General features: G+C 42.2%; 2 protein-coding genes across 3 annotated transcripts in view; one reads left to right on the forward strand and one right to left on the reverse strand.

Moving 5' to 3' along the window:
* Positions 1-316, reverse strand: part of Fbxo16 (F-box protein 16) — a 40,036-nt gene extending 39,720 nt beyond the window's left edge. The window contains exon 1 of the mRNA XM_090353665.1: positions 223-316. The gene's annotated coding sequence lies outside the window, so the exon portion shown is untranslated. The remainder of the gene's footprint in view (positions 1-222) is intronic.
* A 186-nt stretch (positions 317-502) lies between these two features.
* The window catches only part of Fzd3 (frizzled class receptor 3), a 49,446-nt gene continuing 26,578 nt past the window's right edge, over positions 503-23,370 (forward strand). Inside the window, exons 1-3 of one of the 2 annotated variants that reach the window (XM_090353672.1) lie at positions 503-608; positions 7,970-8,502; positions 18,305-18,501. In XM_090353672.1, coding sequence (XP_090209798.1) covers positions 8,314-8,502; positions 18,305-18,501 — 386 coding nt within the window. In that variant the 5' untranslated portion in view covers positions 503-608; positions 7,970-8,313. Of the gene's footprint in view, positions 609-7,969; positions 8,503-17,640; positions 17,743-18,304; positions 18,502-23,370 lie in introns of those variants that run through there. The other variant, XM_090353673.1, reaches the window with a different exon arrangement.

Below are 23,370 nucleotides of genomic sequence, written 5' to 3' on the forward strand. Positions count from 1 at the left end.
ATGGAGCAGGCCGCCAGTCACCACAGGCCTCCCCTGGGCCATCAACGAGGACCTAAGCTATTCCCGGGCGAGACCTGGGCTCCGGTCCGCCTGCAGCGCGGCGGGCGGCCCGGTGTCCCCCACACCCCACGCCGGCCCCCGGCCCCGCCACCTCCCCTCCCCGGGGACCCAGGCTGGCGCCCCAGCTCCCCAGGCAGACGCGGGTGGGAAATCGCGGGCTACCTGCGGTGTTGAAGGCTTTGTAAGGGAAAATGCTTTGCACACTTGCGACGGACGCGTCTCCGAACGACAGCTCCCGGCGTCCCCCCGCCGCGAGGCGGAGAACAACGGAGCGCCGGCCCGCGCCGCGCGGAGCGCGCGGACTCCCCGCCGCCGCCTCCCCCTCAAAGCTAGGACCGGCCGAGCGTGCGCGGGGCGCATGCGCAGTCCCAGGCGCGCGACCCCCGCCCCCAGGCCGCTCGGGCGCGCGCGCCGCCGCTCACGGGAAAGCTCGCGCTCGCTGGGACGCGCGCGCCGGCGCTGCTCGGCGGCTCCCGGGAACCTGAGGATCCGCGCGGCCGCCGGCGGCCAGCGCTGCAGGCCCGGGGAGCCCGGCTCCGGTCTGTGAGGTGAGGTCCCCGCGGCGAGCGGGTCCCCTGAGCCGGCGGGAAAAGGAGCGGCGAGCGTGGAGGGGGGACTGGGGCGCCGCGGCGGCGGGGATCCGCCTCGCCCGGTGCCGAGCCGCCGCCGCCGCCGCCTCCTCAGGGATCGTTCTTGGCGTCGCGGCCAACACAAAAGCCGTGGGCGCCGGGCTGTGGCGCGGCGTGGGGGCAGCTGGTCGGGAGCGAGCCGGGGCCCGGAGCCCAGGCGGGATGGGGGTGCGGGGGGGGGTCGGCGGGGACGGGGTCGGGGCCGCGGGCTGCCCCGGGGAGATGCCCCGGAGAGGCGTTCACCCCGTCCGCCCCGCCGGCGCCGGGCAACCTGTGCGAGTGCGGACGCGGCGGGCCGGGTCCCGGCGCCCACCTGCGGGCCGGGGGTGGGGGACAATGCGCCCGGTTCCCGCGCCGCCCCGCGCCTCGGCTTCCACGAGCGCCGCGCTCTCCCTCCCGGGTCCCCCCCACCCCGCCCTTTGCCGCACCGGGCCTAAGAAAAGTTGTCGGTTCCCGCCCGGCACTCGGCCGAGCCCCGCGGCTCCGTCCCCGGCGCCCCTCCCGGGGGCGGGGGTGTCGCCGAGTCCCCGGGCTCCGTCCGGCCGAGCGCACCGGGCTGGAGTCATTTCCAGACCCGTAACCCGGTCCCGGGGCTTCCGTCTCCTCCGAGAGAGGGGACCCCAGGGGGGGCGGGGATAGGGGACCAAAGCGCGTCACCTGGGCGTCCGAGAAGACTTCAAGTTGAAGACGCAGACGAGGTGCGAGGGTTCCGGGGCCCCCGTGGACAAGAAAACCTTGGCGTGCCGGGCTCTGCAGCTCAGAACGACCAGCCGCACCTGAGACCGGTCCACACAAGTATTCCACCGAGACCTTAGGGCCGAAAGTCGTTCAGACACCCCCAGCCATTATTCACAGGATCTGGTACCTAGGAGCCAGGAAACAAAGAGACCCGACCAACGTCGGAGGATGTTGCCTTCTCCCCCGGCCTTCTTTAGTCCCTTCACAGTGTGGCATCACAGGCAAGAGAGGGAAGTGGGAAAAAAAATCTTTAGTTCTATTATTAAGAAGATAGTGCTTCCCATTCTTGCTCTGAAATAAATGAATTTCTCCCCCCCACTGGAAAACAAAAACATGTACCTGAATGATTTAAAAAAAAAAAAGATTCAGTGAAGGATCAGAGGAAAGACATGGATGTTTGGGTGGTCTTGGAAGGCTAGAGCTGAGGATAAAATACTAGGTGCAGTTATTCTCTTTACCTTCTTGCCCGGTATGTACCAAACACAGCATGGTGCTCTCCCATTCTCTAATGCTTTGAAACTGTTAAGGAGTGTAAGTGAATTTTGGATAAAGACTGCCATTCCATTGTGTTTCCCCCCCTCTCTTTCCCTTTCCCCCTAGTAATCTCTCTCTCTCTCCCTCTCTCAAATCTAAAACTGTGCCCCATTTATCAAAGGAGAAAGGACTATAAGATCTTAGACACTTTCATTTTTTCATTGCATCTACTATTTATGTCTTTTAGCTTTATTTTGTGCTTGAATGTTCAGTGGATTTTTCTTGGGAGTTTCATGTCTGAGATATTTGAAGTATAGTGTGTTTTGAATTCCATAGCAAAGGGTACATTCTTTCTTTGTGTGGTACAATGTGAGAGCTTTATTAGAAAAGAGAAAGGAGGTTTTTGTTTTTGTTTTTCTTCTCACAATATATTTTGTTTCTCACTTGACCTGGGGTGGTGGTGGGGGGGAAATACCACTGCAACTTACATTTTAAATTGTTTGTTAGTAAAATTCTTTAAGTTATATACTTAAAGCTTCAGTACTTATTAGTTTGTTAGGCTACTGTTGACTTTGTTTTCTTTAGAAGACAGATGGTGGAAAACAGTTCTTATCATGTTGTGCAGGAGAGAACAGTATTAGCTGCAAGATTTAATCCTTCCAAACTCTAGATTTTGCTGTGCACAAAAAGATCAGTAAGAGTCAGGTGGGGTGGTTTGCACCTGTAATCCTTGCTACTCAGGAAGCTTGAGAGCTGAGGACTGAAATATGCCACCAGCCAGGACAGAAAAGTTTGCTAGCTTCCATCTCCAAAATAACTGACCAAAAGTGGGGCTGGGGGAATATATATATATATATATTTTGGCAGTTCTGGGGCTTGAACTCAGTGTCTGGGCACTGTCTATGAACTTCTTTTGCGCAAGGCTAGCTCTGTACCACTTGAGCTACAGCTCCACTTTCAGCTTCTGTGTATGTGGCACTAAGGAATCAAACCCAGGGCTTCATGCATGTCAGGCAAGTATTCTACCACTAAACCACATTCCCAGCCCTGAAGGATCTTAAAAGGTAGAGTACCATCAAGAAAGCAGACAAACCTAGGAAAGCCATGCTCTGAATTCAAACCCAGTACCACTACTGAGCAAGAGAAAGAGGGAGAGGGAGAGGGAGAAAGAGAAAGAGAATATGGGTTGGGGCAGGTAGAGAAAGAGAACTATGTTCAGTTGCTTTTCAAGGTAGAAATCAAGGGCCTATCTTAAAAACAACCAGCAGAAAACAAGACTGGATGTGTGGCTCAGTATCATGGCTGCCTATCAAGCATAAGGCCCTGAGTTCAAACCCCAAGGCTGGAAAAAAAAAGCGGGGGCAGGGGTGGGGGGAGGGAAATGGGGACCAAGACATAAGAAAGGGTATCAATGTTTGTGAACTAATGCACCTTCTATCTGGTGAATACAATGTAACCCTTGTATTAATTACAATAAAAGATATATGAAAAAAAGAAATAGGGAAGGGAAGGGAAATGTGATGATTGGGAAGGAGTCAGGGGAGGGAAATGGGGACAAAAACATGAGAAGGAATATCAGTGTGTGAGAAGTAATGCACCTACTACCTGGACAAGTAGCAGTAACCCCTGTATATATTACCCTGACAAAAAACAAAATGATGTGAAAAAAGGAAAGTAAATACATATTGAAAATACTAGGAAATTAATCAGTATAAATGAGGGAAAGATACAGTGGCAGAATGCTGAGTAAAAATGAGGTTTTCAATAGCAGTATTTCTTTTCCTATGTATTGGTACCGAGGAACTGAACCTGGGTTTTCGTGCATGCTAGGCAAGCACTTTACCACTAGGCTAAACTCCTGGTCCCTCAGTAACAGTATTTCTATAGGCTAGTAAAAGACACTTGAAGATTACAGGTCCTCACAGGCTAGGAAAGTTTTAACTGTGGTGCCAAAAATGAATTTCTTCTCTTGTTTTTCCAGTTTTTCATGTGGAGAACTATTGATAACTTGAACCCAAGGAGTGCATTGCAAATTAAATTTCTGATTAATATAACTGTGTTAGAACAAATTCTAGTCCCCACATTTTTGTCTCACTGAAATAATTCTGTAGTCTCAATATATGAACTATTTAATCTTTCTAAGGGAGAGAGAGAATGAGCAAAGTTTTGATATGTTCTGATGAAAATTTGGAGAAATTTTTTTTAATTTTATTTTTTATTTTTTTATTGTAATTTGTAAAAGGGTTACATGATATTTGCCAGATAGAAGGTGCATTAATTCACATACATTGATACCCTTTCACATGTCTTGGTACCCATTACCCTCCCCCCCATACCCCAAATTTGGAGAAATTTTTGATGAACAGATTTCATTGTAAAAGACAGCTGGGCTGGGCATGAGCTTGAATTTGTTTTATGTTAAAATTCCAGATCCTTTTTTTTTTTTGCCAGTCCTGGGGATTGAACTCAGGGTCTGAGCACTGTCCCTGTGCTTTCCTCAAGGTTAGTGTTCTATCACTTGAGCCACAGCACCAGTTCTGTTTCTATATATGGGGTACTGAGGAATTGAACCCAGGTCTTAGTGCATGATAGGCAAGCACTCTACCACTAGAACAAACTCCTGGCCCCAATCCAGATCCATCTTTTAATTTCAGTTTTATTTCTGGGTTAATTTTAAAGATTGTAGGAACTGGGAGTGGTGGCTCACGCCTGTAATCCTAGCTACTCAGGAGGCTGAGATCTGAGCATCAAGTTTCAAAACACAAAAAGACCCTAGACTCTTATCTCCAATTAGCCTCTAGAAAACAGAAAATGGGGCTTGGCTCAAAGGTATGGTTGTAACCTTGAGCTGAAGAGCTCAGGGACAGCGCCCAGGAGAGTTCAAGCCCGGCTCTCTTGGCTTTTTTGCTCTAGGCTGGCACTCAACCATTTGAGCCATACCTCCTCTTACTATATGGCTTTTCTTTTTAAAGTTCATGTTACATGTATTGCTATTATATACAAACATACTTTTACTTCTAAATTATTCAGTTTTTGGATAGCACTAATTAAAATCCAACTTAGGCAGCACTTATAACCTGAGAGAATGAACAGAATACTTATCATTCTTCAGGATTTAGATTTGTTAGGCCTGAGTTGGGGAGGGTGTCATGAGTCAGTTGCAGTTTTAAAGAACCAGTGTTGGTGGGGGGTGGCAAGGAATGAAAATTTCTTAGGTATGATATTTAATCTCCTTGTTTTGTTTCTTTTTTCTCACTTCATTCCATTGTTGTTTCCCCTCTTTACAAACTACAGTTTTGCCCTTTTTGATTATTGTTTTTTGCAGCTTAACACAGATTTTATAAAAGCACTTTGGAACAGGTAGGTGATTTGGATGTTGCAATAATATATACAGAAGCAGCTATAAGAAACTGGAAAGCTTCACTTGCAAGGGAGCCAAAAGGAATAATTGAGAAGAATTGGGTATGATAGATGAAGCAAGCGGAAGTATAAAGGGGCATTTCAATCATTTTAAGCATCCAATGAGGTATTGTTTAAGTTTTATATAAAAGCCTATAAGTGGGCCAGGGATTTGGTCTAGTGGTAGAGTGTTTGCATGCTCGAAGACCTGGGTTTGATTCCTCGGTACCACATACACAGAAAAAAAGCCGGCAGTGGTGCTGAGGCTCAAGTAGTGGAACTGTAGCCTTGAGAAAATGCAAGGACAGTGCTCAGGCCCTGAGCTCAAGCCCAAGACTGGCAAAAAAAAAAAACAAAAAAACCCCCACAAAACCTATAAACATTTCGTATACAACTTAAGTTTTATATAAAACCTATAAGCATTTGAGAGATTAGGCTGAGTAAATTTTTAAAAAAATTTTTGGTATTGTATAGATACTCAATGGGGGAATAATGTTCCCTTTGATTGTTAGTTGCAAGTGAGTAAACATGCATCATAAGCTGTAGATTACAAAGACTGAACTGACTTGATGTTTTAATACTGTAATCAAAGCTTTCAACAGTTACTTGACAAATATTTAGTCACATGTATAATTGTTACCATGCTGCAAGGTAATTACAATTAAATATGTTTTAACCATATGTAATGTCAGCTTTTTATAGCCAGATATCAATACTTCTGAGACTACCTGAAAGGGGGAAAAACACAGCAGACAAGCTGTCACACAAATCTGGTGTAGTTAGATTGAAACTCTTGGAGTAGGGAATACCACAGACCTCCCTTTCCCTTCCACCAATCAAGGACATCTACTAGAAATTGGGAAGGTATAGCTACAGTTTCTATTTTCTTTCTTTAAGTATTTTTCTGCTTAATAACAAAAGCTGGGGAAACAGAGGTCTCAGCTGCTGATGGTTAATCTCCAAAGGATAGAATATTTCTGCCAAGTGGGTTCCAGGTCTCAAGGTCTGAGTTTTCACTGCTGCTAACATTTGAGTTCTATTATCCTGGATCTCTGAGAATTTCTGAACCTAAAATTTCTTCTGTGTTTTTCTCAACTTGAAAGGAGTATAAATAAGAGACAAAATTTAGTAACAGCAAAAGTATTGTTACTAAACCAGATTATAGTAGGATAGCTTAGAATATGTTGTTTTTTATGTCAGACCTGCCTTCCATTCTGGTCATAAGCCTCCAGTCCAAATTGAGAATTACACATTTTGCTCCTGGGAAAATAGGTATATAAGTCAGGTTCTCAGCAGAAGTAATAACTCCTATTCCTATTGTACATATTTAGGAATGATTTCAGTTTTCTGCAGTCTGACTGTGCTTATAATGTTTGTAATTCAAAGGCTACTTCTACAGTATTAATTTATTTTTATGCTATCTGAAAGGAGGCAATACTAAGAAAATTTCCTGATAATACTTTTAGACCCTTCTGTTTGTCAGTTGAGGATTGATGGAGACAGTGTTACCAACTGTAATTCAGTAATAAATATACCTGTTGTTGATATTCCTTTACCATTTATAAAGCACTTTTGCATGTATTATCTCATAATTCATTTATATGTCATCCTATGAGAGAGATGGTGATGGAATCATTTTTCACAAAGAAAAATTGTGAGTTCAAAGAAGTTAAATGATATATATATATATGTATCTTTTTTTTTACTGATTTGTTTACATTTTGAAACCTATAAAGAGGCTTAAAACTATCTTTTGGTTGACTTTTCAGACCTTTATAGTTGCTTCCTGTTCAATCAATTAATTCATAGACCACTAATGACTAAAATGCACATAGAAAAATTCAATAATTTAGATTACAAATAAAATTTATTGGACTTGGGGCTGGGAGTTTGGCCTAGTGGTAGAGTACTTTCCTAGCATGCACAAAGACCCAGGTTCGATTTCTCAGTACCACATACATAGAAAAAGCTGGAAGTGGTGCTCTGGCTCAAGTGGTACACTCTAGCTTTGAGAAAGCTCAAAGACAGTGCTTAGGCCTTGAGTTCAAGCCCCAGGACTGGCAAAAAAAAAAAATTACTAGGTTTGAACGCAAGACTTCATGTTTTTCCTTAGCTCTTTTACTCAGGGTTGGTACTCTACCAGTTGAGCCACACCATATATCCACATCTGGTATTTTGGTAGTTAAATAGAGATAAAAGTCTCTCAGATTTGTCTACCAGAGCTGGTTTCTAATTGAGATCTTTAGATCTTAGACTCCTGAGAGCTATACTTACAGGTATGAGCCGCTGGCCCTGGTACAACAAATATTTAAATACAGTTTTGTACAAAAGCATAAAAAATTTTCAAAATGAATCAACTGTGCCTTCAGGAAATAAAAAAAAATTACCTTCATAGATCAGAAGTTAAAAACATGAGATGTCTAATGTACATACATGTATACTTTCCTCAGATATAGCTATATATATAGCTTTATCTATAATCTCTATATCTCTATATGTCTCTATGTAGCTATCTTAGTCTATATATAGCTATATCTGAGGAAATATCTCTATGGAAATATCTCTATGAAGTATGTAGGTCAATATGATGTCTCATCAAAGATTTTAATGTCAAGTCTATATTTCAAAAGGAAATGACTAATTTCTCTCATTTTCTTAATAATTTTCAGATATTTCAATCAAGGAAGAAATAACTTCTCCTAAGATGGAATCTGTGATTTGGGAATGTGGTTGAGCAACTTGATAAGTTGGCCAAATGTGTTGTATATGATAAAATGAAAAGAAGAGACAAGATGATGTCATTTTCCCATATTGTGAAACCAAAAACAAATGCCTTTTGTGAGACCAAGCTAACAACCCCCTGACAGCACAAAGAGCATTTAAATGTTTGAAGAACTTAATAGTAAGATACCAAGAAGTGCTTTCAAACTGAGACCAGAAGGTGTACATTGATCTAAAATATGTATTGATTGAGTAGGCCTGGTCATCCAGATCTCATTCTGATTCAGGAAGAATGGCTATGAGTTGGATTGTCTTCTGTCTTTGTCTCTTGACCATGTTTGTGGGGCATATGGATGGGCACAGCTTGTTTTCGTGTGAACCAATTACCTTGAGGATGTGTCAAGATTTGCCTTATAATACTACCTTCATGCCTAATCTTCTGAATCATTACGACCAACAGACAGCAGCATTAGCCATGGAGGTAAGACTTGAGCTTTCTTTTGACATAGCTTGTAATTGCCAACTAATTTGAGATTTCCATAAACAACAGGAAAATGTTATTTTAAATGGAATCTTTTGTACATTTGAAAATTATTTGGTTTGTACTATAATAGATTGAAAACTTCATATTTGATAAATGCTGTCCTTATATTCGGGCCTGGTGGCTCACAGCTGTAATTCTAGCTACCCAGGAGGCTCAGATCTAAGGATCTTGGTTCAAAACCGGCCTGGGTACTTTAAAGAACATGAGACTCTTTTTTTTTTTTTTTGCCAATCCTGGGCTTGGGGTCAGGGCCTGAGTACTGTCCTTGGGTTTTGTCAAGGCTAGAGCTCCACCACTTGAGCAACAGCATCACTTCCGGCTTTTTTTTATGTATGTGGTACAAGGAATTGAACCCTGGTCTTTGTGCATGCGAGCAAGCACTCTACCACTAGGCTACATTTCAGGACCCAAGAGAATGTTTTATACTGTGGTGTTTACTTCATTTGTACAGTGCCTACATGTTTTGGAGTTTTTGATTTTATATTAAAACTTGAAATTTGTGTGTGTGTGTGTGTCAGTAATGGGGCTTGAACTCAAGGCAGGGTGCTGTCCCTGAACTTTTTTGTTCAAGACTAGTGTCCTACCACTTGAGCTATAACTCCACTTCTGGCTTTTTGACTTTCTTGCCCACACTAGCTTTGAATTACAATTATCAGATCTCAGCCTCCAGAGTGGCTTAGATTACAGGTTTGAGCTACTAGTGCTCAGCCACTTTATTATTTCACAGTAGACTAATGCTCTGTCTAGGAAACTGGAAAAATTACAATCATAAGAGTTTGAAATGTGAGGGAAATCTTCTATTCCAAATCTCTAAAGATGCTAGAGATTGAACAAGACATTTTTTGCTCTTCCTCTGACTTCATAAGGTCTAGAGAGATTTAGTTAAACTCTCAGGTTAGGATACATGGGAAGGTGTGTTGTCTGAATGGGTTATTCCTAATGATGGTATGTTAAACCTTCTCTGCCCTTTCACGCAACAGTTTTGGTAAGTGTGGTGATACATGCCTGGCCTGGTGGTACATCTAGGTAATACCCGCACTTGGGAGGGAGGCAGGAGGGCCATGAGTGTTGGGCCAGCTTGAGTTACATAATAAGACCCTGACTTTAAAAACCATAAGCTAGGGGGTGTGGGGGGGGAGGGAAATGGGTACCAAGACATGTGAAAGGGTATCAATGTATGTGAATTAATGCACCTTCTATCTGGCAAATATCATGTAACCCTTTTACTAATTACAATAAAAATATAAATAATAAAAAAAAACCATAAGCTAGGGACACCAAGGGTGACAGAAAAGTGCAGAAACTGGGTTATTTCAAATTTAATTAATCACGATCAAGGTGGGATTAAAGACGTGTCACCACACTTAGCAAAATTGTTGTGTTTTAAAGTCACTTAAATATTTTTCCCCATATGGTTAAGCTAAATACACAGATGGTGTATATGTTTCATTTTGATTTGAGAGATAGCTTTTTTGTGTCATACTGGTGTTTGAACTCGGGCTTGGCACTTGCTTGGCAAGTACTCTACCACTGAGCCATGCCTCCAGCACTTTTTTGCATTGGCTCTTTTTGAGATAGGGACTCATTTCCTGCCTAGGTACATGCCTGAACTGCCATCCTCCTATTTTAGACTTCCCACTGTAGCTGGGATGACAGATGGAGGCTATCACGGCCCAGCTTCATTCGTGATTATTGATGTACGAGGATTCATTATACTGTTGTTAAGAGTATGAAATTTTCAAAGTGGCAAAGTTAGTCTCTTTGTATCATCATTAGAATGGAATTGGTTTGAGGATCAGATGAGACATGTGAAAATTACTTTTTAAAATATAGCCCCAATCTTTGTCTATGAGGTTTGAATGCAAAGCTAGATAGACATTCAGAAATTGGTTCTTGTTTTTTTCTCCTAGCCTTTCTACTCTTCAGTTCTATCTGGTGCACTGAACTTCTTAACATCATTTTTTTTTTTTCTCCCATCAGTCATGGGACTTGAATTCTGGGCCTGGGCACTGTCCCTGAGCTCTTTAGCTCAAGGCTACCACCCTCTACCCCTTGAGCAACAAAGCCACTTCTGGTTTTCTAGTGGTTAATTGGAGATAAAAGTCTCATAGACTGGCGCCGGGAGTTTGGCCTAGTGGTATAGTGCTTGCCTAGCATGCACGAAGACCCAGGTTTGACTCCTTGATACCAACCACATACATAGAAAAAAGCCAGAAGTGGTGCTGAGGCTCAAGTGGTAGAGCTCTAGCCTTGAGAAAATCCAAGACAGTGCTCAGTCCCTGAGCTCAAGACCAGGACTGGCAAAAAAAAAAAAAAGAAGAGTCTCACAGACTTTAGTGCCTGGCCTGGCTTTGAACCATAATCCTCAGATCTCAGCCTCCTCAGTAGCCAGGATTACAATTATAGGCTTGGGCCACCGCGCTGGCTTAACATTCTTTAAACCCACTAAGTCTGTGCAAATGCTGTTTTTGCCTGAAAGCCTTTTGCTATCTCTTTTTGGTGACATCTTACTTAGTTTACAAAGTCCGGTTTGAATGTTATTTCCTTGGGAAACTTGGGATACTCCATTAGTGACTCATATTTACCATTGTATTTTCTTGCCTTCTTTCTCTTTCTCTTTTTTTGCTGGTCCTAGGGCATGAACTCAGGGATGAGGCTTAGTCCCTGAGCCTCTCTGTGCTCAGGGCTAGCACTCTACCAGTGAGCCGCACACAGTACCATTTCTGCCCTTTTCTGTTTATATAGTACTGAAGAATCAAACCCAGGGCTTCATGCATGTTAGGCAAGCACTCTATCTCTACCATTGAGCCACATTCCCAGCCCATTACCATTGTCTTCTGTTATGTACCTCTGTTTTAGTGTGTATTATACTGGAATTGTTTATATTTTCATTCCTTTTATGTAACTCCTTAGAAGCAGAATTTTCTATCTTTTTTGGTGGGGGGCGGGGTGCTCTTTCTGGAGCTTGAACTCAGGGCCTGGGTTCTGTCCTGAGGTGTTTTTTTGTTTTTTGCCCAACATTAGCACTCTAACACTTGAGCCACAGCTCCAATTCCAGATTTCTGATGGTTAATTGGAGATAAGAGTTTTCATGGACTTTACTGTCCTGGCTGGCTTAGGCTCAATTCTCAGATCCCAACCTCCTGAGTAGCTAGGATTAACATGCATGAGCCACTAGCTCCCAGCTTCTCCTGGCTTATCCTTATTCGTCTTTGTATGCTCAGTACTTAACAGAGCCTCATATAATAAATGCCAAATAAATGTTTGAATTAAGCACACTGGAAATTCCTTAGAGATGCACTGGTGATGATTATGCTTATGGTTTTAAAACCTGAACCCTTGATCTCCTGAGGATATAATTAATAGTTTGAAGTAGATGGTGATGATATCACAGGACCAAAGTTACCATATACCTGTGAGCACTTTTAAATTACTTTTCTTTTAGTTCAAACTGATTTGAAACATTATATTACATGCTTGAATTTACTAGTGATGTAATTAAGCCAAGCAATGAGAAGTGATCTAGTAGGATTTCTCATAGGCCACAAGTGGGTATTCCTGAATTAGTTTTCTTTTTTTTTTAATATTTTTATTGTAATAAAAGGGTTACATGATATTTGCCAGATAAAAGGCGCATTAATTCACATACATTGATACCCTTTCACATGTCTTGGTACCCATTTCCCTCCCCCCTGAATTAGTTTTCTTTTGCTACCTTTTTCATTTAGTATTTATAACTTTCTTTTCTTTCTTTTTTTTTTTTTTTTGAATATTAAAGATTGAGCCCAGGGATTCCCTGTGTAAGGCAAGTGCTTTGTCCCTGGACTTTGTCCTCTGCCCGTAAGGCTTGTGTGTATTTTTTTTTTTTTTTTTTTTTTTTTGCCAGTCCTGGGCTTGAGCTCAGGGCTTGAGCACTGTCCTTGGACTTTCTCATGGCTAGAGCTCTACCACTTGAGCCTCAGCACCACTTCCGACTTTTTTTCTATGTATGCAGTACTGAGGAATTGAACCCAGGTTTTCGTGCATGCTAGGCAAGCACTCTACCACTAGGCCAAACTCCCAGTCCCCTTGTGTATATTTTTAATTGTTCTATGAAGAAACATTGTATTTTGTTTTTCCTTATGAACCAAGGGTTCATTGTGCTAAGCAGATGCTCTGCCATTAAGCTCCAGCTCCAGCCCATTCATTGTACTTTAAAAATTCTAAAATTAGTCTGGCATCGCTATTCAGGAGGCTGAGATCTGAGGATTTTAGTTCAAAGTCAGCGGAGCAGGAAAGTCTGTGAGATTTTTATTGCCAATCAACCACCAAAAAAACAGCAGTGGTACTATGTCTCAGTGTGGTAGAGTGCCATCCTTGAACAAAAAAGAGGTAGCACTGAGGCCCTGAGTTCAAGCCCCACAACTGGAAAAAACAAAGAAAAAAACTAAACAAGCTAAAATTAATAAAGAACTTCTATTAAAAAAGTCTTGATTTTCCTTTTTTGTCTATTTCCAATACAAAGCCTAAAATTTAGTATTTATTAAATATTTTGATTGAAGTACAATATAAGGAAGAACTTGGCAAATGCCATCAAAAGGGCATAAGAGCTTTCACAAAGAAAAACTTCAAGACACACATGGAATAATACATGCCTATAATCGCAGCATTGGAGATGGAGGCAGAAGTGTCATGAGTTTGAGACCAAGTATAGGCTCCCAAAGCCAGACTCTGTCATACAAAACAGGAAATACTTGTGGGATCAGAAAAGTCTCCAAGGTACAGAAGGCCTGAAAAAAACTCATGTCAGATATAAATGTTGTGCTTTTTTTCTTTTTTTTAAGAGGTGGTGATTCACACTATAATCCCAGCAGTTTGAGGGTAGACACCATGAGGACTGCATTTTGAAGATAACTCAAACGTTAGCGAGACTCGCCCCTCCCTTTCTTCCCCTCAACAAATCACCCAGTATATGCTAGTCATCTCAGCTATTGGCATAGGTTGGACCATTGAGGTCTTTGGCCAGTCCAAGCAAAAATAACTAAAGCAAAAAATAATAATAATGTTGGGTATGTAGCTCAAGTATAGAGCTCTTGCTTATCAAGTGGTGCACCAAGTTCAGATGTCAGTATTGCCAAAATTAATAAAGTTAAAAATAAGAGTGATATGAGTATTGTGTAATAGTAACTATTCAATTTTATGATTTTTTTAGAAAATGAAATTAATTTCTTTTATTCTTACAGTTCATGAGTTTAAAACATGTGCATTATTCAGCAGATTCATTTTCCTTTTCACCTTTTGTTTAATGTTTGTAAGGTTACTTCCCTTAAACCATCTAGTAAAGCAGCTCTATTTTGCCTCATTTTCCATATGATGATGATTGTGGTGGTGGTAATGATGGTTTGTGGTACTGGATTTAGGCCTAGGTTCTCATATGTTCTTGCAAATTCTTACCACTGTGGCTATGGACCAACTTTTAAACTATATTAGCAGCCAAGTTAGGCTGGGAATTTGGCCTAGTGATAAAAGAGTATTGGTCTAGCATGCATGAAGACCCGGGTTCAATTCCTCAGTACCACATACATAGAAAAGCTGGAAGTGGTGCTGTGGCTCAAGTGGTAGAGCAGTAGCCTTGAGAAAGCCCAAGGACAGTGCTCAGGCCCTGAATTCAGTCCCCAGGACTGGCAAAAAAAAATTTTTTTTTCAAAGTTAGCCGCATAATGGTGGTTCACACCTATAATCCTAGCTAGTCAGGAGGCTGAGATCTGAGGATGGGGGTTTAAAGCCAGGAGACTCTTATCTCCAGTTAATCACCAGAAAATTGAAAGTGGTCCTGTGACTCAAGGGGTAGGGTAGTAGCCTTGAGCTGAAGAGCTCGGGGACAGCACCCAGACCCAGAATTCAAGCCCCATGACCAAAACAAACAAACAAACAAACAAACAAACAAAAAAACAGTTTTCAAAGTTGAAAACTGCATATACGAGTAGTGAATTCATTGTAATTAGTCATTTGTGATTGGGGGGGGGAATAACAATTTAAAATTTTTTGAATTGGTTTTCTCTTGTCATAAATTACCTTAAAGGAGTAGCAATAAAAAATTTGAGTTGGTTTTCTTATGTGATAAATTACTTTCAAGGAATATCATTAATTATGAAACGTGAGTTATAAAGTGGTGTTTTTGAGACAGGCCATTAGGACTGTTAAGTGTTTACTTACTAAAGAACAGTCAGACTTCTGGACTGCCGTAGGAACTTCACTTAGGAAATTGAATAGTTTCCTGTGATAATGGTGAATATTTACAAATCAGTTTCCTGAAAGATCACTGCTAAGTACTTAATATGCTATCATGGACGTTTTAAAATTTCAGATATGGAAAAAAAGAAATTAATGGGTTTAAAAATGTGTTTACAAATCTAGAGAAGTTTTTAAGGTTTGAATTTTTCTCATTAGAAACTTTGCTATAGAAAGGGAGTTTTCTGAAACTTCTTATTTTTACTTAAAATTATTCTAGAGCATCTTGGAATAATTTCTTATTTAAATTTAGATCTAAAATCCCTATGGATACCATTTTTTTAAATTTCAAGGCCATTTATTCAACATCTGATTTCCCATTTAGTGAATTTAGTCAGGATATTCCCAAACCTAGGAGGGTACAGTTTCTCTGGTTACCAGACCTTTTGTAGAGTGACAAAGGTTGGAATTCTGATTCTCATGAGTCAAATATTGGCCTTTGACTCCATCCCCTTTTCACAGCTCTTGCTACTCACAGGCTGTTGCTCTACTTGAAGGCTTGTCAGCCTGCAGGTTCCTATGGTAACAGGAATGGAAATCCAAAAGAAGAATGGGAACACAAAAGCTTGGTTGATTTGAATTTAAACAAAGAATATAAGGTTCCATGTAGTGCACCTTTGTTGTAGAAACCAGAAATTTAATTTTTGGAAGTTACTTTCCAGTTTGCAAACTTACCATATTCAGGTCTTGATTTAGTGAATGAAAATATTACTGTTTAGGTAATAATCAGTAAGGCTCTTTCCTTGTTTCTGTTGCATAGAGCTTTAACCAAGCTACCTTCCTTCCATCCATCCATCCATCCATCCATCCTGGGATTTGAACTCAAGGCTTGGGTGCTGTCTCTGAGCCTCCTTGTAACTCTTGAGCCACAGCATACTTCTGGTTTTTGAGTGGTTAGTTGGTGATTGGAGTTTCACTTTTCTGCTGGGCTCTCTTCAAACTGTGATCCTCAAATCTCAGTCTCCTGAGTAGCTAGGATTACAGGTATGAGTCACTGGTGCCTGGCTGTTTTCAACTTTTATTTACTCTCAACTTTTAAAATATCCATGTTGCTTCATTTAGTTTTGATTTTTCTTGTTAAAAATTATTAATGCTAAATCAAAGCAATTTGCTTATTTGAAAAGTATTAACCAATTAACATTGGTTGAGGTGTAAGATATATACTATAAGTTACAGTCCATCTTCTGTTCTACTCCTGCTCCCACATTTCTGATCTGTTTTCTTTCTTTCTTTCTTTCTTTTTTTTTTTTTTGCCAGTCGTGGGCTTGAGCTCAGGGCCTGAGCACTGTCCTTGGACTTTCTCAAGGCTAGAGCTTACCACTTGAGCCTCAGCACCACTTCCGGCTTTTTTCTATGTATGTGGTACCTAGGAATCGAACCCGGGTCTTCATGCATGCCAGGCAAGCACTCTACCTCTAGGACAAACTCCCGGCCCCTCTACTTTTAATTTTTAAAGTTAAGTTTGGGCTCACAGAAAGTTTCAGAAATGGTTTCTGTAGGTTCTGTGTTCTATCTTTCCTACCCCAATCTTAACATTTTATATGACTGTAGAATATAGTTAACATTGATTCAAGACCTTGCTATATTTCACCAGGTTTTATGTGCACTCATTCGTCTGTGCATAGTTATGTGTGTATGAGTATGTGTGGCCTTGCTATTATCATTTTTATTACTTGTATAAGTTTCTGTGGCCATTGCTAAATAAAAATAACGAATTGTTAGCACCAAGAAATACTCTTGTGCTTTTACGTTCTTCCTTCCCCTCCTTATCACAAATAAGCACTAATGTTTTCTCCATTTTTACAGTTTTGTAATTTCAAGAATGTTATGTTCATGTCTTAAATCACTGTGTGCTGCTATAACAGGCTATCACAGACTTGAGTGATAAAGACAAATTCATTTTTTCATGGTCCTGGAAAGAAGTCTGGTAAGGGCTTGCTTGCTTTCCATCCAGGACAAAGAGTAGGCAAGAAAGGGATCATGTACCCCACTCACTCATGAGAGGGGAGCCAAACTTGTCATTTTATAAGGACCCCTCTCCCATAATAACTAATTCTTTCCTACAATATGGTATTCATTCATGAGGACAGAGCCCTCAGAGCTTAATTATTTCTTTCTTTTTCCTTTTTTTTTTTTGGTCAGTTGTGGGGCTTGAACTCTGGGTCAAGGTGTTGTCCCTGAGTTCTTCAGCTCAAGGCTATTGCCCTGCCCCTTGAGCCACAGCCCCCCTTCAGGTTTTTTAGTGGTTAATTAGAGATAAGAGTCTCACAGTCTTTAGTGTCCAGGCTGACTTTGAACTGCAATTCTCAGATCTCAGCCTCCTGAGTAGCTAGGATTAACAGGTGTGAGCCACCGCTGTGTGTGTATATACGTGTACTCTCAAGGCTAGCCACCTACCATTTGAGCCCCAGTTTTACTTTTGGATTTTGGGTAGTTTATTAGAGATAAAAGTCAAGTGAATGAAGTGGCGCTGTGTCTCAGGTGGTAGAGCCGTAGCCTTGAGCTGAAGAACTCAGGGACAGCACCCAGTCCCAAAGTTCAGGCCCCAAGACTTACAAAACAACCATAATAACAACAACAACAATAACAACAAACCAGTCAATGGATTTCCTGCCTGAGCTGGCTTCAAACTGTGATTGGCAGATCTTAGTCTTGACAAGCTAGGATTACATGATGAGTCACCAGTGCCTGGCTGTTTCCCCCACCTCTCCATCCTGGGGCATCCTGGGGTTTGAGCTCTAGGCCTGAGCACTGATTCTGAGCTTCTTTTTTTCAAGGCTGATGCTCTACCACTTGAACCATAGTGCCACTTCTAGCTTTTTGAGTAGTTTATAGGAGATAACATAAGGACTTTCCTGCCCAGGCTGGCTTCAAACCCCTCTCCTCAGATCTCTGCTTCTTGAAGAGGTAGGTTTCTAGGTGTGAGCTACCAGCTTTGGGATCCTACTTCTTGATACTATAACAATGACAATTAACTTTCCAACAGAGGAATTTTGAGGATACAGTCAGGCCATAGTAATATGTATTCATTCATGGGATCTTTTGAGACCTATCTTTTTGGGGGGGGGGCGGTCAGTTATGAAGCTTGAACTCAGGGCCTGGGCACTGTTCTTGGGCACTTTTTTTGCTCAAGGCTAACACTCTGCTGCTTGAGCCACAGCACCACTTCCTGCTTCCAACCCAGGGCTTTGTGCATGCAAGGCAAGCATTCTATCACTAGGCTATGCTTCCAGCCCTCCTTTTTATTATTTTTTAAATTTATTTTGGCAGTACTAGGGTTTGAACTTAAGGCCTCAGGCTTGCTATATTGGGGTGGTAGGGAGCAGGGGGCGGGAGAGAGACAGTTGAAGTATCATTAAAGTGCTTGATTGGTATCCTGAGCTCTATAGAAAAGAAAAAGAAAAAAAATTAAATATTTATATGTACTTGTATACTGATCTTTGTCTAATTAATGTTAACTTTTTTCTAGCCATTCCATCCAATGGTGAATCTGGATTGTTCCCGGGACTTCCGGCCATTTCTTTGTGCACTCTATGCTCCTATTTGTATGGAATATGGACGTGTCACACTTCCCTGCCGCAGGCTGTGTCAACGGGCCTATAGCGAGTGCTCAAAGCTCATGGAGATGTTTGGTGTTCCTTGGCCTGAAGATATGGAATGCAGTAGGTAGGAAAAATCAGATTTTTTTTTTTTGGTATTGGGGTTCATACTCTGGGCCTGGGTGCTGTCCCTGAGCTCTTCAGCTCAAGGCTACCACCCTACCCCCAGGGCCTGGGTGTTGTCTTTCAGCTCTGCAGCACAAGACTACTGCCCTATCCCTTGAGCCACAGGGCTACTTCCCATTTTCTAGAGGTTAATTGGAGATAAGAGCCTCTTGGTCTCTAGTGCCTGAGTTGGCTTTGAACCACAATCCTCAGATCTCAGCCTCCTGAGTAACTAGAATTACAGGTGTGAGCCATCAGTGTCAAGCTAGTCATTAATTTGTTTTTTGTTTTGTTTTGTTTTGTTTTGGGGGTTTTGTTTTTTTGGTGGGTCATGGGGCTTGAACTAATTAGTCCTGGGTGTTGTCCTAGAGCTCTTTAGCTCAAGGCTACCTTCCTACCCCTGAGCCAAGTCTCACTTCCTGTTTCTTAGAGGTTAATTGGAGATAAGAATCTCAGGGGCCTACAGTTTGGCCTAGTGGTAGAGTGCTTGCCTAGCATGTAGGAAGACCCAGGTTCAATTCCTAGGTACCACATACATAGAAAAAGCCAGAAGTGGTGCTGTGGCTCAAGTGGTAGAGCTCTATCCTTGGGACAGTGCTCAGGCCCTGAGCTCAAGCCCAGGACTGGCAAAATAAAGAAAAAAGAGTCTCAGGTCCTTTTGTGCCCAGGCTGGCATTGAACCTTGATCCTCAGATCTCAGCCTCCTCTCTAGCCACCCACCCGGCCCTAGTCATTAACTTTTAATAGCAGTTTCATATTCTCAGAATTATTTTCTAAGGAATTTGGAAGAATTAGATAAAAAAGGTATAATTTTTTCCCCCATGAAGATACTATCAAATTTAAGAATTATGGGGCCTGGAGTTTGGCCTAGTGGTTAAAGTGCTTGCCTACCATGCACGAAGACCCAGGTTCGATTCCACGGTACCACATACATAGAAAAAAGCTGGAAGTGGTGCTGAAGCTCAAGTGGTAGAGCTCTAGCCTTGAGAAAGTCCAAGGACAGTGCTCAAGCCCTGAGCTCAAGCCCAGGACTGGCAAAAAAGAAAAAACCCCAAAATTTAAGAATTATGGGGCTGGGAGTTTGGCCTAGTGATAGAGTGCTTGCCTAGTACGCACGAAGACCGGGATTCGATTCCTCAGTACCACATACATAGAAAAAGCTGGAAGTAGTGATGTGGCTCTAGTGGTTGAGCTTTAGCTTTGAGAAAACCCAATGGGTTAGTTGCCCTTAATGGGCCTGCAGGTGGATGCCTGTCCACTGGGGTGCCTTGTGTGGCCTGAACTGAGGTCTTTTCCTGCTTCCCCGCAGCTGTTGGCTGCGATTCCCCACAGCGCCGGACCTTCTCTTCAGTCCTTTTACCTGTCCACTGCCCTGAGCCACAGTGAACATGGGAAGCAAATGTAGGGAAGCCTGGGGCTTTCCTGAGATGACGTGTGTCATGGGGTCCACAGGCCCTAGGCCTGAGCTCCTGGAGGAAGACTCGAGCTTTCCCAACACCGCGGGGCTCGGCCTAGCAGGGGGTTTGAGGGGTGTAGAAGACTTCCAGCTCCCCAGAAGTAGGGTATGGGTAAGAAGCGAGTTTCTGAGGGTTGAGTGGAGAAAAGGGACAGAACGGCCCGTTACTCAGAGCCCAATCTGGAGGACGTAATGGCTTTGAAGTGCCCGGCCCCGCCCACGACCTTACACATTTACTGGCCATGAACACCTTCTTACTGAGAGCCTTATGGGCCTTTCTTTGGGAGCCCTGCACATCCGGAAGGTCGCCCCACATACGTTGCTTACTGTCGAGTTCCATCCTCAAGGGCCCTCTCAGCCCATTTCTCAAGATCACAATCTCTACCATCTCAGTTTCTCTTTAAGCCAGTCTAAATGACAAGGCCAGTAGACATTTCTCACTCATTTAATAAACGAAATTTGATTGACTTGTAAGTGTTCTGCACTGTGCTGGGATCTGGAAGTATGCTGTAAACAAAAATGAGAACCTTCCTCTAGTTTATACAGTTGACTGGGAAAACAACAAACTCGGAACAAATAAACTAATAGTAATAGGTGCTATTGGTAACATTTTAAAGAGAAATACTAGTTGGTGCTCACCCCTGTAATCCTAGCTACTCAGGAGGTTGAGATTTAAGGATAATGATTTGAAGTCAGCCCTGGCAGAAAAGTCCCCCTGAGCATCTTATCCCCAATGAACTACTCAAAAGCTAGAAGCAGTACTGTGGCTCAAGTGGTAGAGTACTAGTCTTCAGCGCAAAGAGGCTCAGGGATAGCATCCAGGCCCTGAGTTCAAGCCCCAGAACTGGCAGAAAGAAAAAGAGAGAGAGAAAGCCCAAGGACAGTGCTCAGGCCCTGAGCTCAAGCCCCCCAGACTGGCAAAAAAAAAAAAGAAAAAAATGTAATCAAGACATTCCATTGGTTCTTGTCCCTTTCAAGCAGGTTATAGGAATAATACTATTTATGAAAAATTAGAAAATGCAAAGAAAAAATAATAATTACCTCATCATTGAGGTAACGATTAAGGTAATCATTGATTAGATGTGCTAATGGCTCTGTTGTGGCATCATTCTTTGTTTTTATCCTATATCCACATAGCATATAAACCATATTCTTTCTTTTCTTTTTCTTTTTTTTTTGTGGGTCATGGGACTTGAATTTGTCCTGGGCACTGTCCCCGAGTTCTTCAGCTCAAGGCTATGCCCTACCCTTGAGCCAAGGCCCACTTCCCATTTTTCAGAGGTTAAATGGAGGTAAGAGTCTCAGGTTCTTTTGTGCCCGGGCAGGCTTTGAACCTGAACCTCAGACCTCAGCCTCCTGAGTAGCTTGGATTGCAGGCGTGAGCCACCATGCCTGGCATAAACCATTTTCTTCACAGGACTTGAAACAAGCTACAGAAGTTTGAGTATAGCATGAGCCACCATGCTTGGCATAAACTATTTTCTTCACAGGACTTGAAACAAGCTACAGAAGTTTATTGAATATAGCCGGCACCTGTAATCCTAGCTTCTCAGGAGGCTGAGATCTGAGGATCATTCAAAGGTAGTCAGGGCACTAAAGAACCACTAAAAGAAAGACTTAGAAAAAATCATATTAAGTGAAGTAAGCCAGACTCAAAGGAACATAGGCCCAATAGTCTCACTCATTTGTCATAATCAGTAGAAACCTTGGGCTCTCCTAGCAGAAATTTACAATAGAACAAAATCTAGAGACATAAGGCCAAATAGTATGACACTAAATGTAAGGACCTCCAGGATAAGGAAACAAGAAGCAGAGACTCTTATCTCCAGTTAACTTCTAGAAAACTCTTATCTCCAATTAATCACCAAAAAATTGGAAGTAGCACTGTGGCCCAAGGGGTAGGGTGGTAGCCTTGAGCCTTGGGAATAATGCCCAGACCCAGTGTTCAAGTCCCATGACTGACTAAAAAAAGTTTATTGAATTTAGGTATTATTGGAACTCTGGTATATGCCATTTGCTGAAGATTAAAAAAAAAAAAAAAAAAAGACATCCCTGTTTTCCCTTCTTCCCCCAAACAAAAAATCCCAACATGTCTATCTTTGTGTTGAGGAGCAGATACAAACTTGTAAAGGTAACACTCACAAGGCAATAAAAGACTACATACCCCTCCACTGCATTCTACCTTACCACAGCCCTGAAGCACAGAGCCAGCTGGCCTTGAAGTGAAACCTCTGAAGCTGTGAGCTCATAAATCTTTCATCCCTCATACATTTTTTTCTCGGGTATTTGTTATAGTGATGAACACTAACACAATGACCTGTTCGTTTGTTATTTTCCACCATTTGTAATCATCACTAGAATCATCGCTTCTTAAGAACAGAGTCTGTTTTGCTCACTAATATGTTCAGCATCTAGAAGCGTCTAACACCAGACATTCAGCTAGCATTTGTTGAACTGATGAACATATCTAGATAATCAAGACAAACTGGAGCAGTGTGAAAGACAGATTTGAGCTGGTGAAAGTGGGGGCAAGGGATCAATTGGAATATGACAAATAGAATTGAAAAATGCTAATAAAAAGGCAGATATAAAAGTTGTTAGGGCAAAAGCAACAGAACAGGACTGATTGGACATGGGGATTGAGGTCAAGGAAGACTAGAATATAACCATATTAGAAAATATAGTAATTAGGGAGAAATCAGGAAGGAGAGAGCAAAGTAGCATTAAAGAGTTGTAGCCAATCAAATAAGCAGAGAAAAGACTGCAAGTCTAGCCTAATGGTGAAGTGTTCAAGGCTGTGAGTTTGATTCCTAGCATTACAAAATAAGATAGGTCGGGAGTTTGGCCTAATAGAGTGCTTGCCTAGCATGCACGAAGCCCTGTGCCCTGTATTGGATTCCTCAGTACCACATATGCAGAAAAAGCTGGAAGTGGTAATGTGGCCCAAGTGGTAGAGTGCTAGCCATGAGAAAGCTCAAGGACAGTGCCCATGGGGGGGGAGGGAAACAAAAGAAAATAATAGAATAAATCAGAATAAATGTAAAATGGGAAGAGATGACCTAAAAAGAGCCACTTGTAAAGATATTTAAAAGGTATTAACTCATAGCACCTTGGACCATACATTTAGAATTTTTTTGTTTTAATTAGCGTACATTATTTTTACGATATCTCCATATATGTAGGCAATATTTCCCAGTCATCCCCCTCCTGTGTTGTCACTCTCTTCTCATTCCCCTTTTCTTTTCTTTATTTTTTTGCCAGTGCTGGGGCTTGAACTCAAGGCTTGAGCACTGTCTTTGAGCTTTTTCCTCAAAGCTAGAGATCTATTACTTGAGCCACAGCACCACTTCTGGCTTTTTCTATGTATGTCATACC

Source organism: Megascapheus bottae, chromosome 20 (genome assembly GCF_031878675.1).
Source record: "Megascapheus bottae isolate mThoBot1 chromosome 20, mThoBot2.hap1, whole genome shotgun sequence".
Taxonomy (NCBI): Eukaryota; Metazoa; Chordata; class Mammalia; order Rodentia; family Geomyidae; genus Megascapheus; species Megascapheus bottae.